We start from the raw sequence: 18,054 nt of genomic DNA on the forward strand, positions 1-18,054 counted from the left end.
AAAATAAAAACAAAAAAATTACATTGTGTGCTATAGTGTCACTGAAATAGGGGAATACTGTGGAGGAGTAGTTTTGCTATAAATAAAAGGATGGAAAGGACTACGATGAAATTTGAAGCCAAAAATGAAAGAATCAGCAATAATAGATTTAATAAAAATACCAACAATAAATTTCTATGCACACACTGAAGAGGCGGATGATGATGATGATGTTAAGGATTCATTCTATGAAATGGTGGAACAAGAGTGGAATAAGTTACCAAGTTACGATGTAAAAACTATGTTGTGAGAAACAAATGCTCAGATAGGGAAAGAGAATTTATGGAATTTTGCTGTGGGAAAGCCTTCATGATACATCAAATGATAATGGGGTCAGACTTCTCAGTTTAGCAATAGCTGGAGATATGAAAGCGGTTAGTACATGTTTTCAAATAAAGAACATTCACAGAGACCTGGTACTCACCAGATAGTGCCACAAAGAACCAAATATACCATATCCTTATTGAATTTTGCATACAAGCAACATAACATACATTCGTAGCTTAAGAGCTGAATATGGATCAGACCACAACCTAGTGCAAAATCTTATTCTACAAGAATGCTTACAAAAAAAAATCTAAATAAAATAGAAATCTTATTCTATTTTACAACCTAGTGCTTATTTTTTGGTTAAGTTTAATCAAAGAATAAGTGTGGAAAAATGAAAGAAGCAAAGCAAAGAACAAAGTGACAGCTATAGAAACTTAAAAGCAAAGAAACGTTGCAGGAATTTAGAATAAAGCTGGCAAACAAATTTCAAATTTGAGAGGAAACAAATAATGATAAGAAAGTTGAGCAGAAAAACATGGATAAATTTCCAGAATAGTCCATGAGTGCGCAGAGGAGATGTGCAAGTTTAGATAAGAGTAAAACAAACCATGTTTTGATGAAGTGTGCAATAAATTTGGTAGAAAGAAAATTAAAGATATTTGGCTGCAGATACAAAGTTAATTTAATTGAGAAAACTACAAAACCCAATTGAGAGGAACTAACAGAACTTTAAGAAAGAAAAAACAAGAATGGATAGATGAAATAATAGATAAAGTGGAGGAAGATTGCACTGCACACAAAAAACCATCAGATTCTTAAAGAAAGGTTACACCCCAAATAAATGGATGGTAAAGATAAAGAAAGTCAGATAGTGATGCAAAGCAGTCAAGTCCTATAACTTTGGAGAGCACACTTTCATAAGCTATTAAATGGAGATGGCAAGGGAGATGAAAGAGCAGTTTACAGCACCTAAATGTGCAGCACTGGATCCCAAATCCTCATAAGCAGTAAAGAAAGCAATCCTACAACCTAAAAATAAGGCCCCAGGTGAAGATGTTATAACAGCAGATATTGAAAGCAGTCATGGAGAGCAAGACTGAGCACCAGCACAAACTGAGTGGAAATCGGGAAGAAAGAAATTATGCCAGAGGAATAGAAAGAGGCTATTATCACACCCATTCACAAAAACGGGAACAAACAAAGGAGACGATAATTACAAGGGATTAGCTTTACTGAGCAGCACATACAAAGTCCTTTCCATGATAATATGAAAATCCTGGAAATGTGTATTAACTTAATAACTGGGGAATATCAGACTGGTTTCACCAAAGGATCGACAACAGACCAAGTCTTTATTTTAAGCAAGTGCGTAGATAAATATATAGAGTTCAATAAAGTGTCGCATGTTTTATTGGTAGGTTTTGTTAAAGCTTATGAAAGTCTAATTTACAAGGAAATATGGTAATAAATGCAAAACTTTGGAACCCCGATCAAATGATCAGATTATCCAGCATGACTGAACTAAACTACAAGTGTAAAGACAGTGTAAATGGTGAAGTTTCTTCACTGTCTGAAGCGAGTGACACAAAGAGATGGGTTATACCCAGTTCTTTTTAATCTAGCTCTAGAAGGAGCTCTATGGAAAGTAATCTGGGAATAAGCATAAATATTCTGGCGTTTACTGATTATGTAGTGATCATGGCTGAAAACCACGATGATTTATAAGAAGTAGTCAAAACCTTAATTAAAGAAGCAGATTTTGTGGGTCTTAGAATTAACAGTTTCAAAACAAAGTTCATGGGATTTGGTAGAAAAGGAAATGAGGAATCACAAAACATCAGAATACAATCCAGGTGAAAGATCACATTTTCAAACAAATCAAAAAACAAAGTAATTGGGAGTCATGCTGTCATCTAAGAATAGTATATTAAGTGAGGCCCAAAATAGATTAAACACAACCAACAGACATGCAAAAAGTTGATATGTCCGAATTAAGCTGATAATGTCGGGTTATTGTCGAAGAGCACCAAGATTTTGATTTATAAAACGATCATCAGGCCAGGGGTGAAAATTGGATACTTAACAAGAAAGACCAGTAAGTCACTTGACATATCTTTGAGAACAAAGTTATGAAAGTTTTTGGCCCTACATGTGAAAATTATGAATGGAGAATAAGGCACAATAGAGAAATGTGTAAAGATCCAGACATTGTGGCAGAGGTCAAGAGCAGAAGATTGAAATGGGTAGAGCATGTCATAAGAAAGGAGGAAAATACTATGCTGAGGGAGGTTTGGCATGGAAAACCAGCAGAAAAAAGACCAGTTGAAAGACCAAGATCAAGATGGTGGAGTAAAGTGTAGGAAGATCAGAAGGCATTGGGTATAAAATAAATGGTGAGAGTACTATGTCTATGATGAGAAAGAGTGTTGGTGAAGCTAAATACTAACTAACTGGGGTGTAAATGGTCATGGAAGTAAGTAAGTAAGCATTTGTAATATTTATTTTTATATTTATTTATTAGTAAAATCACAAGTAAATAGAATCTATGATAAAAATTATTGCCCAGGTTGTTTGACTTTAATGACTTGTATTAATCTTAAATAAAAAATCCAAAGAATTTGTAACTTTTTAATTGAGCAATGAATTTAAAAATTCAGTAATTAACTGAAATTTGAAGTTCACTATGAATTTGAGACACCTAGATATCCAAATTAGCATCAAATAAATACCCTAAAATTAACAGAATGTGCATCATGTTGCCTCAAATTTATAACTTTTAACTTTTATAAACATTATAAGTTAGAAAAAAAATGTAAGTATTATCTGTCTAAATTTGTCGATCTCTGTGGCAGATTGGTAGCGTCCTGGCCATCCAGAGGTCCTGGGTAAGAATCCTGGTCAGGCATGGCATTTTTCATAGCTACAAAATTCCATTTCCGTATCATAAACCACACAAAAGCTTCAAGCTTAATGTGCCAATAAAAAATGAGAAAGTAATATCTGTTTTCTTATTAGACTTACAATCTTTCAAATAATTCTATACAAAGAGTAACCAGTAAAATTATTAAAATTTATTCTTATCTTCATTAATGCAATTTTTCAACAAGATAGTGTGAATTCCATAGCTATTTAAACCATTAGAGTAAAACGTTTGTCGCTTTTTTATAAAATTAAAATAAAATATATCTAAGCAAAGAAAAATTCTAATCAAACTGACTTTCCTATCCAGCTCCAATAATAAAACTAACACCTTGCACACGGTATATAATTCAATGCATAGAATTTTCTTCTAAATTTCTTGAAAAGATAGAAAATAAAAGTAAAATTATTTCATAATTATCAACAGTCTTGCTTATACAAGGATGTTTTTATGGTTACCGAATAGTTTCTTGGGTCAAACCAGTATTTGGGCACAAGAAATTTCAGCAATTTACACATGATCAGAAATATAAGTGCATATATAAGTTCATTAATTCATTCATTTTTTATTGCTATCTTTAGAACTAAACTGTTTAACAATTATAAAGGGGTAATTAACATTACTCGCTGTAGCGAGCAAGTGTTTTGATATTAATTAAGCACTCGCTTCTTTTTTTTAAGAATCATGAAAAAATAACTTATAATTGACATCACTACTAACTCCTATATTATTAAAAAATATTTAAGATTACATCTTAAATTAAAAAAAGTATAAATTACGGTGAATTTAAATATGGTAAATTAACCTTCTTAAGAGTTAAATTAGAAAGTTATAAATTAAGAAGGGGTTAAATTAAAAAGTATAATCTATATAATAAAATTTTAAAAAAATATAAGCTGACCGAATTATGTGTCTGGCGAGATGCTGGAGAATCTGCAGACATTGAATTCGAATCAGATCCTGGACCGGGGCCAGGACAATGTCTAGATGTTAATGTAACACTATCGCCACCCGGATGACCCCTTTGCGAAGTCACTTGTGGAGTCACACCTGACGAAGCTGTCTGCTTATTAGATAGTATGGCACTGCCCCCGCTGTCACTATTTGAACCTCCTCGCCTATGTGCGTGGGTGTTAAGCCTATGTGTATGAGACTTAACTGAAACAAAAAAGGTCAAAGGTATTATTATCGGTACTACTATTTAGGCAACGTTTAAGTAGAGAAAAACATATAAAAATTTATTAATTTTTCCAAATATTGTTACCTTAATTATAATATTAAGCTACAGCAATACTTCTCTGATCAACAATTTTTTGGAATCATCTCTTTATACGATCTGAAATTTGTGAACTACGAATTTATTACATGCATATACATCTTTATACTCCTTGAAAACCAACACAATCTTTTGTACATTCTGCAATCTGTTCTTGACCATCAGTAGATATTAAAAACTTGTGTGAATGACTACTTCACTTCTTGAAGTTAACATAATTACTTTAAATTTTCATAAAAAACTATTATATTTACAATCATAATGCGGTCAATAAGATGGCCTTATAATACAGAAAGTAATCTATTTCCTGAAGGTGTAAGAGAATTCTCAGAATTCTTACCGTGCAATTAATTGTCTGTATGTTACATTAGTCAGGAAACAGTAAGCGACTAATTTCTCCTCTACATAATCATTTCAATGATTTATCAAACAGCTGCAGTTAAAATCATTTGATCGCATAAGCTATAAAACTAAATAACTTATTCAGTTCAATTTCAACGGGCTTATATGTCATGAGTGACAAATAAGCAGTGGAGTGCATTTCTCCAGTTTGTAAAGTTTAAAATCATACAAATTATAAAAACAAGTTAACAATCTGTTTTAATCTTGAAAACGATACATTAAGTTATTCAGAGTAATCAAAACATTTTTAATGTTACAACAGGGGTTTAAATTACGATGGTCCCAATCTAGTGAATATTTCAGTAATATACTCAGAAATGAGGAAAATTTGTATTCATTCAAATTTTGTTTTCTTTCTTTATCCCTTTCAAGCCTGAATTTAAAAAAAATCTAGAAATTGATTTTCAGATGTTTAAATGAAAATTACACACCCAAGAATCAAGTTTATATCCTCACTTGTTAACAAGAAATTAGAAAAAAAAGGTAGGTGGGTTTTCAAAAAGTTTAAAAATCCATTTTATCCCTTTAAACTTGGAATTTCAAAAAATCTGGAAATTAGTTTTTAGACGTTCACATGAAGTTTAAACACACCAAAAATCAAGTTGATATTTTAATCTGTTAGCAGAAAAAATAGTAAATTTAATTATTATTCCATTTTAACCCTTTAAACTTGGAATTTCAAAAAATCCTTTCTTACTGTGCATTTACACCATAAGAAGAACATGTATACATATTTTCCAATTTATCTTCAGTCGTATTTTGTGGGCATTGATGAATCAGTCAAGTCAGCCAGGACAAGTTGCTTTATAGGTACATATATATGAGGGCAGTTTGGAAATAACCCCTGTTGAAGCATAGTGCCAGTAGTAGTGTTATTGGCATTGCCTTTGACACGCAGGTGGTGTACTCTCTGATTCAGTGCGCTTCCAGCTGTGTCAGTGTGAGCCACGTACTTTAGCCCAATCACTTGTTATAACCTAAAAACATGAGCACTGCAATAGAAAATCCCGCAAAATGCAAGGTCTATTTCTTTGGGGACAAAATGTTTCAGCAATACACATCCATCATCAGTTGTGTACTGTGTATAGCCCTAACATTAAGAGTGATGGTGTATAGTGCAACAACAGGTCCAATTTTTAAAAAAATGGAAGGACAAACATCCAATGAAGAGAAAAGTGGTAGGCCTTCTGTTGTGAATGATGATCTTGTCAGTGAAATTGATGAAAAAGTGCGTGAAAATCAAAGAATCACCATCTCTAAACTTTCCAAACAACTCCCATAAATTTCTTGTATGGTTTTGTACCAGATTATCACCGATAAATTAAGCCACCGGAAGTACTGTGCTCGGTCGGTTCCAAATATGCTTATAGAAATCCATTGAACCAAATGAATGGGGTCTGCCTTAGACTTCCTTTCACACTACGACATTGAAGGAGAAAGTTTTTTGAAAAGAATTATAATCGGATGAAACTTGAGTGGCTTACGTGAATGCCAAAACGAAACAACAATTGATGGCCTGAGGCCATGCCAGCCAAACTTTGACAGCAAGTAAGGCAAAGGCTACAGTTTTTTGGGATGCCAAGGGAGTTCTAGTCAGTTTTATGGAATGTGGTACGGCGATTATTTCAGCAGTCTACTGTGAAACTTCGAAGAAACTTAGGCGAGCTATTCAGAAATGTCACAGTATGCTGTCATCTGGTGGTTTTTTTTGCATGTCAATGCTCATCCTCACAGTGCTCAAACGATGGGGACGCAAGTAACCATATAGTGCAGGCGAAGTCGCGACAGAGATGTTAGTATATATATATATATATATATATATATATAAAACAACTTGTAACTGATTCATACTCTCAATGCTCAGCAAAAATTACTGAAAATAAACTGATGAAAATTTATATAAGTTCTTCTTACAGTGTAAGTGCACACACTAAGAAAGGATTTTTTGAAATTCAGAGTTTAAGTTTTAAAATTGAGAAACAAGAAAATTTATTATTTGTTTAATTTCTCATTAACAAATGAAGATATCTACTTGATTTTTGGTATGTGTAATCTCCAAGTGAATATATAAAATCAAATTTCTATATTTTTTGAAATTTGACTTTGAAATGGGTGAAGGAAGGTAAAAAAATTTAAAACAATGATTGCAAATTTCCCAATTTCCGACTATACTAAACAATATATTCATTCGATTTGGGCTTGAAAATACTCATCAGAGAATATCTAAATACCATTTTTGGGCTTTACTGAATTTTAATATTTTAAGGGTTAAAATAATATAATAATATTATCATTATAATAATAATATTTCCTTTTTTATATTTTTACTATTTTATGCTACTCCTAATGAATCAATCTTTATGAAATTTGGTAACCTTGTGTTGGCAATTTATGTTTGTTAATTCCTATTATGTTTTTCACAAACGAAGCCACAATGGGAAATCTAAAAACCAATTAATGGGTTTTGTACTGACCACCAACTGTTGCTCTGAAGAAATTACAATACATTGATAAGTTTTTATAAATTGAACAGGGTTTAATTTTTATTTATCATTATTCTCACAAACAAGGGGTCCAGGGGCATAGCTTCCTGACCAGTTGATCACATGCATGTAAATTATTCCTTCTAAAGTCGTATCACTTTTCTCATCCAGTTTGTGTTTGTTTCCAATTAAAGTTGAATTTCTCAAATACGTGTTTAATTTTAATAAATGTTATTTATATCAATTTGATCAGAATTAAATTCTCTACAAAGTTAACAAGAAATTTTTATTTTTTATTGGTAATCTAACAAAGTTATTTTACTCTAAACCTAAAAACGTGTATTTTCCAACACACCCCGGGTTTTACCCCATTTTTCGTAAAAGTGAGACAGAAGTCTGGGGCCAGATTTTATTCAATCTCTTAAATCAAAAACAATAAAGAAACATCATATTTACCCCTCGATTTGTACTGCCAGAATTTTAGCGTGGTTTAATTTCGCAGAGGAGCCTGAAAGCAGAGCTAAATGTTTCAAGAGCCGAAACTTGCAAATGAACAGTTTTTCTTAATTTGGCTACAGAATCATCTCCCAAGAGATTGCCGTGCAATTTGGACCCAGTATATATATATATGTCTAAGAAGAGTTCATTAAACAGCTTAATAGGATTTAACAACTTACAAAACAAGGCTATAAATACAATATTCCACAGCTAACTAGAAAAATAAAGCTTAATTTTTATAACTTACCAGAAGATTTTGTAGCAGAAGTCGACCATTTTATATTATTACTGGCATTACTGCGCATCTGTCGATTGTTACACTGAACATCACACGATTCAGAAGAGAAGTCTTCACCATCGTGACTTTGTTCAGAATCATCAACTGAATTCACATTTTCCTTTTTCATTTGTTTCATAACGTTGGCATAACTGTTGAAAAAAAATTCATTATATAAATTTGATTACAGCTCTAATTTAATAGAATGGCTAAATAAATAAAATAAATAAATAAGAAAAATAGCTCTTTCTATAGAAATAGCACAAAGAAATTAATATTACATTTTAATTAAAACCAAACTATCACCACTAAAAATATAGAAGTTCAAAACTAAAGCATTACAAATTAAGAAAACTAGCAATCAGACTAAACTGGCTCTTTCAAAATATAAAGAATAACAAAAAAAATTAATTAGAAAAACAAAACACTTAACAGAAAAACACTAATATAATTTATATAACTGAATACTATATAGAAATTAAAATCTGAAAAATTACTTTAATTTTCTGGTTTGGTGTATATTACATCATAGATTACAGAAAAAGAAAAATTAGAAGAATCTAAAACAAAACAGTATTTTCAGCCTGGATGAACCATCTCCAACTCGTAAAAAATATATGAAACATGGTGGTTTCATATATTATGAAACCACCATTGGGTTTGTATCACATATATAATCTTGTTGCAGAACAAGATTATACATGTGATACAAACCCAACCATCTCTCTGCCTATTTTTTTTTCCACTTACAGGCTGGCAATATATTCAAGAATATTCTTGTCCAATGAACACTAGAATTTGTTTGAAGAAGAAACGAACAATCTTATTTCATCTCATACAACCAAGAATTGAACCGTCTGAATATGACTTAACTGCAGAGAGGAAGAAGGTTGCCAACTCATAAACTTTCTTTCTCAGGGGGTAGAATGGGAGTCACAGAAAATAAGCAAAAAAAAAAACTTCTAGCAGTGAAGTGAGCAAAATAATTAAAAACACAAAAGTGAAGTGGATGAATACACAGTTGTGTAGATATTATATCAAAATAACAACTGTGCCAGAAGATTTTGAGCCTGCAAGATTCCACTGAACAATTTGGTCTTGGTAAAAATGGGCTAATTCAAGAATTTAAAGTTAATGAACAAAGCAAATTTCCACAGTTAATCAGTTTTTAGACAGATGATTACATCTATCTTACATGAAAAGGAGACTAAACCTGGATGTTAGGAATGTCAAAAATGCAGAAGTAGGCTTGGGCCTTTTTATTGGAAGTACTTTTCATCTTGCTTTCCACTCTACAGAATTTGTAAAGTGATATTATTTTTTTTTTAAAATGTATCTAGCACATCTGATCTGTTGTATGAAGAACATTCTAACTTTTCGTTTTGCATATTTACTTCTGAGCCATTTTTAAAAATCAGCTTGTAAAAGTTAAAAGTGAAAGGTTGGAAAAGTCTGCACATTGTTTCTGTAGTCTGTATTTTTAACATAAACTGTTTGAATACTTTTCAAGTCTACTCTTCCTCTGCTCATTACTTGGCAAACTATTTTGAATTTACAAACGACTAGTTACGTAATATTTTTCTTAAAGTTTTGCTGGAAGTGGTTATCTAAGCTTAAAAATGATTCATAGGAATTCATGATTTAATTTTATCTCTTGGGTTATACTCGGTTCAAATTTTGCAAATAAAATTTTCCTTTTATTAGAAATTACCTAAAAACTGCCATTTTATGGCTGCTGTTCTTGTGTTTTTTCAAAGAAATTGTTTTAGTTTTATTTACATGCAATCAAAACAATTAACAAAATTGTGCATAAAGTTATCCTGATCCTATTTTTAATTCTCATAGGCTACTTTTCAAAATGTTATTTGGAAAAGTACATCAAAACATGTAGAGTGTTAAGTCTCACAAAACAAGCAACTAATTTCTTCCTTTTCACTTTTCAAACTTAAAAAAAAGAAGAAAAAGTACTTTTAAAAATAGCCCCTTGTTCTTTCTAAAATCAAAATCCAGGATCTTCCTTCTGGTAATGTTACAATCGATAACCAGGTGGAAGTTGAGTAATCCAACTAGTTTTATATAAATTGGTATTAAACAGATGTAAACAGTTGCATACCTGACTACACGATGCGTACATACAATAAATTCTGGTTTAGAATTCCACTGATGATAAGTTATGTAGAACCTGGTTTGTAACCAAATCCACTGTTGACCTTTTGTTAAAAACCTGTAGTAACAAGAAGTACCTTCACCTTTCTGCATTAAAGCTTCATGGCACAGAACAACCCTTTCTAGATCATCTACATGGTAATAATCATATCCTGATGTTCCAAGTACTTCAAACGGTAAATAGCCAATAATAGGTGGTGCTCTGTAAGTTAAATTTAACAAAAATTAATTAAAAATTGGCAACAATCATTCTTATAAACTGACCCTTAAACATTTCCCAAAAGTAATCAAGAAAAATCATATGAAAAGTTTATTAGTAATTAAATTTACATATTTATCAACGTAATTATGCAAGTAAATTAAACAAAATAATCTAAGGCTAATCATACAGGGTAAGTAGAGGATACCTCTACGAGACATAAAGAGATAATCCACTAATGGGTAAATTGCAATCTTTGCTGCTATATCATAAACATGATCCTTCATTCGTTAAATTTTTTATTTATTTTTTAACCTAAAGGAAAAACATAAATATACCGCATTAATCTTCACAATTTTTATCTGTATAATATGAAGAGGTAAAATATTGTTTAGCAAATTGCATTTTAGAAGCAGAAAATAATTATTTATAAAATTAATATTTTACACCGACTATTTTTGTTTTATCCTTAATTATTTTTATTAAACTGTTAGTACTTAGTAGAGTTCTCTACTTTAATAAAACATGTTTATATAAAAATTAATTAAATAAAGTAATTTAGAATTTACATCGACAACTAAGATATGGTTAATATACTTCTCTGTAATTTTAATATTTTAAAATCATCTTTTTTAATTAAATTTCATAAAAACATGTTCTAATGAAGCAGAGATATCTGCATCTACTAAATGTGGACGAAAACAAAAATATTAAGTGTAAAAAAAAAAATATATATATATAATATTACTTATTATTTCCTTCTTCCATTCTGTAACAAAAATAAAATCCCTTAAATAATTTTTTAGATATGTTCCTGATTACATGGTATTACTACTATTATTTAATCCTAATAATGACAGGCTTTGCAGTTATACTTGGAGTACTTGATTTATGTATTTATTTTATCGTTAATATTCATATTTATTGCTGGTACTTGTTTCTAATATGTTTACTTGTGGTAATATGTTTACTTTGATGAACAACATGATACCAGGGGAGCAGAAACTGTTTGTATGTGATAAGCTATAAAAAGAGAAGTAATAAAAATATATGGGTTGCAGAGACTTAATTTATTCAGAAAATTAACAAGAAATACTATTATAATCACAACTCAACAAATACAATAGTCTAATATTGGCTATATTGTGATGACTTCAAGAGAAGATGACCACTGAAATAAAATAAATGTGTTAGGCTTAATCTAAAAGACATGCTAAAAAAAGATTGCTTAATTAAGCTGATTTTTATAATATAAAATCAGCACCTAAGAGATAAACAGTCATAAATCCAATGCAAATCCGACGGAGTTACCATTAAAAATTTTCCCCAAACCACATTTGCACGTTTGGACTATTCTGCTGCTCCCTTGCATGATACATGTAAGACATGTGAGTGGCATTTTTAAAAAGACTCAAAATGTACCTAAACAAATATTTACAAATTATAGGAAATGATATCACTGTCAACTTACTGGGTTAAAAGTATAAAGCTTTGAAAGTACTAGCCAAAAAATAAATTTAATATGTGTAATATTCATTAATTACAACTATCTTTATATTGCAGTGGTTGCCAGAATGACTGAAGAAATTTTAAATAAGTCATAACAAAATTATATTTATTCATTTGATCGGGTACAAAAGGTCTATAGTTTTTACAATTTTCACTGCCAACATTCATGATCAAAAATAGTTTTCTCTTATTTTTTTGTAATAAAAAATAATGGTTTATAAATAAACTACATTATTTTAAAGATATTTTATTTTTATTATGTGAACTAAGAAACTTCATTAACACATTCATTGCTCCCGCTATATTTTCGTTTGGTCCCTGGTGCCAGAATGCTATTTTCCCACAATCCTTAAATCGGTAACTATTCATTACTACAGCATTCTTTTTAATTATTTTTTTATAAAAATAATAAAAAAACTAACTTGGAACCTATTGGTTACACTGGCACCAATAATGAAATTATAATCAAGTCCAGTGGGACCAAATGCCAGTATTGAGTTAGTCATCACGAGACGAGATGGCATCCCGCCACACAAGCCAGTGAGACTGATTGGTCCACGAAGCAATGAACATGTTAATATTAATTATGTACAATAAATTGTAAATATTTAATGTAATTAAATATGTTCATCCTGAAAGAAGTAAGGATGTAATGGGTAAAGATAATTTTAAAAAAATTAATTTGAGGAAATTCTTAAATTATAAGGAACTTTGTAATTCATTGTTAATGGATTAAATTTTTTTGAAGCAAATAAAATAAGCACACTAAAAATAATTGAGGATAATAAAACAAATAAATGTTACAATTAGTTACCATTAACACATGAGGACATGCTAAAGTAATGAATTACAGGTACATAAAATAATTTTTGTATTTTAGATTGATGACATGTGTGTTGTAGGTAGGTGCATGTCCATACATGAACATTACGATTGTAATAGTACATGTGTATGTTATGTGACTTAATCGTAATGTTCTTGGCAAACTAATATGAAACACCAGTCAGCCCCTGTACTAGGAATAAAAAACAACCCGTATCAGAGTTATTAGGAAAGTGAGAAGTGATCTGGTTTCTTCCTATCTTCTTCACAAACTATTGCACAATAGTAAGCCAAGCCCTCTAGTATGTAGTAAAGTATGTATATTCAGCCCTATAAATGATACCTTCTCACAGTTCACCAAAGGAGTTGGACGCATGATGAACATCACTATTCTCAGAGAAATAAATTCTGACTAATATCATTATACTGTAGATATTTTACATGCATCACAGCTATAAGAAACAAAGTGAAATAATATAAAGCAACAAATTATTGTAACCCTATCTGCTAATAACAAACATTACATATACTATCTACACTTAAAAATATTAGATTAAACAACTCTGAATAGACAAACATACCTTGAGGGCAGAAAATAAGATTCATAGTGTTATTTCAATAGAAGGATGATATTCACACACATCCTTCTATATGTTCCAAACTGTTTTCTGTCATAAACTAATAGAATGCAAAACTAATCATATTAACCGTAAGAGGTTCAAAAAATTAATGGAGAAATAACTGTGTTAAAATCAAAAATCCCTCATCATTGACTGTAATTTTAAAAATAATAGTTTCTTAGTGTTTAAATAAAGTACATATGACTTTGCAGAGCATCTAAGAAAGGTTCCAGATCACCTAAATGTGAAATTGGTTATATTTTTAAAAAATAAAGAATTCCTAATGATTATGACTAAAAATCCAATTTACAAGAAAAAATAAATATTTTATTTTGGAATTTTAACAAAATTTCTACCCGTACACATACATGCATTCACATACAGATAAAAAACAGAATAAATGTAATAAATAATTACCTATGATCTAGAAAAAGGAACTTCCATTCTAGACTGTGCCTAGATGTAAACTCACTTTTCGAAGAATCAACTATTGACATTTCTCTAATTAACTGCGGTGTTTGCAATCTTCCCGTTCCAACAAACACCAATCTAAAAATGCATTAAAAAATAAACTTGAATAAATGATGCTGCATTGTTAAATAATGCATATGTGAATTGTAATAAAACATACATACAGGCATTATAAACAAAGCATCTTTATCTCTAATTATTTTCCTGGCATGATAGCTCTAGAGCTATGCTGTATAAAGGGAAATACAGTAACTAGTCAAAAAATGGGGTGTGGGATTTTTGCATTTTTCAATGTTTCATGACCCAGGGACCCCAAAAAACAAAAAACAGTGGGGAGGGGTAATGTTCATGTATTGACATGTTTGAAGCTTAATAGCTTTTGATTGGATAAACCAATTTGATGAACTTTAATATAGACATAATTTACATGAGGCGATTTGTAGATAAATTTTGGAGTCGATATCTCTAGGGGGTGGGGGTGAATTTTCTCAAATTTCAGCAACCATCCATTTTATATTAAGTTCAGTTACACGTGTACATGCTTATGTTACCATTTTTTTTTTAATTTGCCCCAAAATTCCCTCTTTGCAAAAAATCAAAAAAGTTATCTTTTATTGCATATTGTTTAATGTCCTCCTAGGCATAATAGAATTGCAGGAAATCCAAAAAATACTTTAAGGGCAATATTGTGGGTGGGTGGCTAATTAAAGTTTAAAGATATAGATTTTTTGAAACATTTTTGAGTTTATTTATACTTTTAATAGTATTAAACGTTTAAATAATAACCTTCTAGTAAAATGGTTCAATACAATCTCATCATAATTCCCTCCCCCACCTCAAAAAAAGAAATCTTGGGTAACTTTTTATTGGTTGTACATTTTTTAGTAGAACTTTTTTTTAGTTTCTTCCATTTAACATAGTAAACATGGAAAAATAAAAAATACAATTTTTTTTTTATATTTAAAACTTTTTTTTTTGTTTATTTAAAGATATAAAATTTTTACTAATAATAAAAAATAAATTAAAATCAACAAGATCTAACATTTATTAAAAGTATCATCACTATTATAAGAAATATAGGCCAACAAAACTATTTTGAATTAAATAACAAATATTAAACACAAAAAAATACCTTACTTATGGGATTTTCACTTCAGATATTATTTAAGAAATATATTCACAGAATTATAGGAGTAAATTAGCACATGGCATCACTTATAAAGTTTTAACATGGACACTGTAATGTTGATGATATTCTCATTATACATAACCCGGTAATAAACAATGAACGTCTAATAACATTAAATAAATTAGATTTTTATAATGAAAATTAAAAATTTAATTTGAATAAAATGGTTATGTATTTAGATGTCAATATTAAACTAAACAAGGGCAACCAAATAGAAACATCAGTATACAGAAAACCTACATCTAATAATATAACAATTCATAAAAAATCAAATTTCCCTTTGTCTTATAAGATTAACGCTTATACAAATATGAATAATAAAGCAATCAAATACAAACATAATAACAATGAAATGTTAAATGATGCAATTAACATCAAGAAACATTTAGCAGTTTGAAAATGGATATGATCCATTTATATCTTTTAATTAATAATATTTACAAAAAAACTACTATCAAAATACAATAAAAAACCTTAAAAATACATAAGATACGAAAGAGTGAAAAAATATAAATAAGTATTTATACACTAATAATATCATTGAAAACATTACTAAAACTTACAATAAATAAATATTTAAATCAGCATATAAACCTAATAATCACATAATAAAATATTTAAAAAAAATAAAATAAACAATCTGTATGGAATTTATAAAATTAAATGTAGTGATTGTGATTCTATTTAAATAGGAAAAACAAGTAGATCTTTTAAAACTAGATTTCTTGAACATTATAGAAATTGCAAAAATAATAAATTAATTACGTTTATTTAATATGGAATATCATCTAAGAAACAACACACATTCTTTTTTTCTTATATAACACAAATTTAGAAATATTAGAAATTAATAAAGATAACATAAAATTAAATACATTAGAAAATATTACATATCAGTAGCCTGGAGGTACAGAACACCATCTCCATTTTTACAATTTTACAGTAGAGCAGAAGTTTTGAAATTCACTTTTTCTAATTTCCTTTGCTCATCACCATCATTACTTTTTTTAAATAGCTTATTTAGGTCTACTTTAAAAAATGCTATTATATATTTATTAATTTTTGTTTTACATTTTAAAAAATGGACATGGTGTCTTATACCTCTACGTACTTATTATATATTTTTTTTTAATGAATTCAAAATCCTGTCCAGTCATTTGTGAAAGAAAAGCAGTAAGTCTGAAGAAAATTAAGTTTTATTTCGCAAAAAAATATTTTATTAAAAAATACCATTCATAAAAAATATTAGTGCAACACAATCCCCTGATTGTATCATCCAAGAGACAAATAAATTGTGTAATAAAATGACTGTATAATATTGTAACAATGTTGCAATAAAAAGAAAAAGGTAATTAAAAAGACCTGTCTGAAAAAGGTAATTATTGTGTCTGTTAACATAATATTATTGTTAGACACTCAAAAAAAATTTACAAAGAACTAAAAATATAATAATTTCTTCAATAGTAATATTATCTACTGTACGATAAAAATTCACAAAGAAATTCAAAATAAATAATAAAAAAATGATTAAATAGTAGAAAATCTACAACATTTTCAAATATAATTTATTAAGAAAACTAATATTCTAAACTAAATCTTTCATTAAAAATAATTATTTCTCCAGTCTTCACCACTTTCTTCTTCATGGAAATCATTTACTTCACTGCAGTTATGTATGTTTTGATAAAACAGATGATATTCTGATGGTAAATACTTAAGTAGCGTTAACAGGTCTTTGTATTTTAATAGTGATATCGATTTTGGATAGACTGTAATGACATAAAGTACATCTGGAAACTTGAAGTCATTCTTTCTCAAATTTCTTTGTAAATTATCTGAAAGAAAATCTTTGTCAACATCAGTTTCATATTTATAAAATAATTCACCAATATTTTCTTGCTTAACTTTATTGGAAACAAATTGTGACGGGAGTATTGGCTGCTAATTAAAAACTTTGCAGTAAATAAACAATGTTTTACCATGCAGTGATTTAAAATCCTTACAATCATGTAATTCCATATTGCAAACATATGTTTTTGAAAATTGGCGAACCAATTATTGCCAATCCCTAGGTGTCAATATCTGTAAGTAATTCATTATTTTCTTCGTTCTATCAACACATGGACATTGTCAGCTTCCATTTGCGTATGATGTTTTAACACTTTTTTTTCTGTTTAGTCACCGGAACTACCTTAAGGTATTACTTCAGAGGATGAATGAGGATATGTATGAATATGTATATATGTACATGGATGATATGTATGTATAGTTTCAAGTCGATCAATCCTGAGATATGTGTTTAATTGAAACCCAACCACCAAAGAACACCGGTATCCACAGTTTAGTATTTATATTTGTATAAAAGTAACTGCCTTTACTAGGATTTGAACCTTAGAACTATTGACTTCAAAATCAGCTGATTTGCAATGACGAGTTTACTACCACTAGACCAACCTGGTGGGTTAATGGCCTTTTAACAAGAATTATGACTAATACAATTTATCTGTGGATATCGGTGTAAAATACAGAAAAAACACATAACAACAGCCAAATTTTTGTACTGGCCGTAGTAATTGTCTGACTATTTCTTCAGTTTCTAAATTGGGAATGTTTTGTTAGCCAATTTTAGAATGCAAGAAGCTATTTCATTCCCACCACGTCCTGCCTTAGTTTCATTCCACATCATACAGAATGAAATCGATCATTGAAATCATACATTTTGAAATTAAACATCTACAACTTCCTGCAGTAGAAAATTTCGGTGTTTGTTAACAATGTGGTGTTGGTATACATTTTTGTACATCTGCTGTCAACACTTTTACTGTTTGGCAGTTCTTTGCGTCTTTAGTATCTTTACTTTTTTATTCGTACCCCTTTTGTGATTCCTTATGGTGCAACTCGTAATTACTTTGA

At 29.6% G+C, this 18,054-nt stretch overlaps 1 protein-coding gene across 1 annotated transcript in view; it reads right to left on the bottom strand.

The window, feature by feature from the left end:
* Nucleotides 1-18,054, bottom strand: part of LOC142326432 (uncharacterized) — a 77,956-nt gene that overhangs the window by 23,837 nt on the left and 36,065 nt on the right. The window contains exons 9-12 of the mRNA XM_075368931.1: nucleotides 13,899-14,030; nucleotides 10,279-10,533; nucleotides 8,136-8,317; nucleotides 4,131-4,387 (exon numbers count right to left, since the gene is read on the bottom strand). Coding sequence (XP_075225046.1) covers nucleotides 4,131-4,387; nucleotides 8,136-8,317; nucleotides 10,279-10,533; nucleotides 13,899-14,030 — 826 coding nt within the window. The remainder of the gene's footprint in view (nucleotides 1-4,130; nucleotides 4,388-8,135; nucleotides 8,318-10,278; nucleotides 10,534-13,898; nucleotides 14,031-18,054) is intronic.

Source organism: Lycorma delicatula, chromosome 6, assembly GCF_047948215.1.
Source record: "Lycorma delicatula isolate Av1 chromosome 6, ASM4794821v1, whole genome shotgun sequence".
Lineage (NCBI taxonomy): Eukaryota > Metazoa > Arthropoda > Insecta > Hemiptera > Fulgoridae > Lycorma > Lycorma delicatula.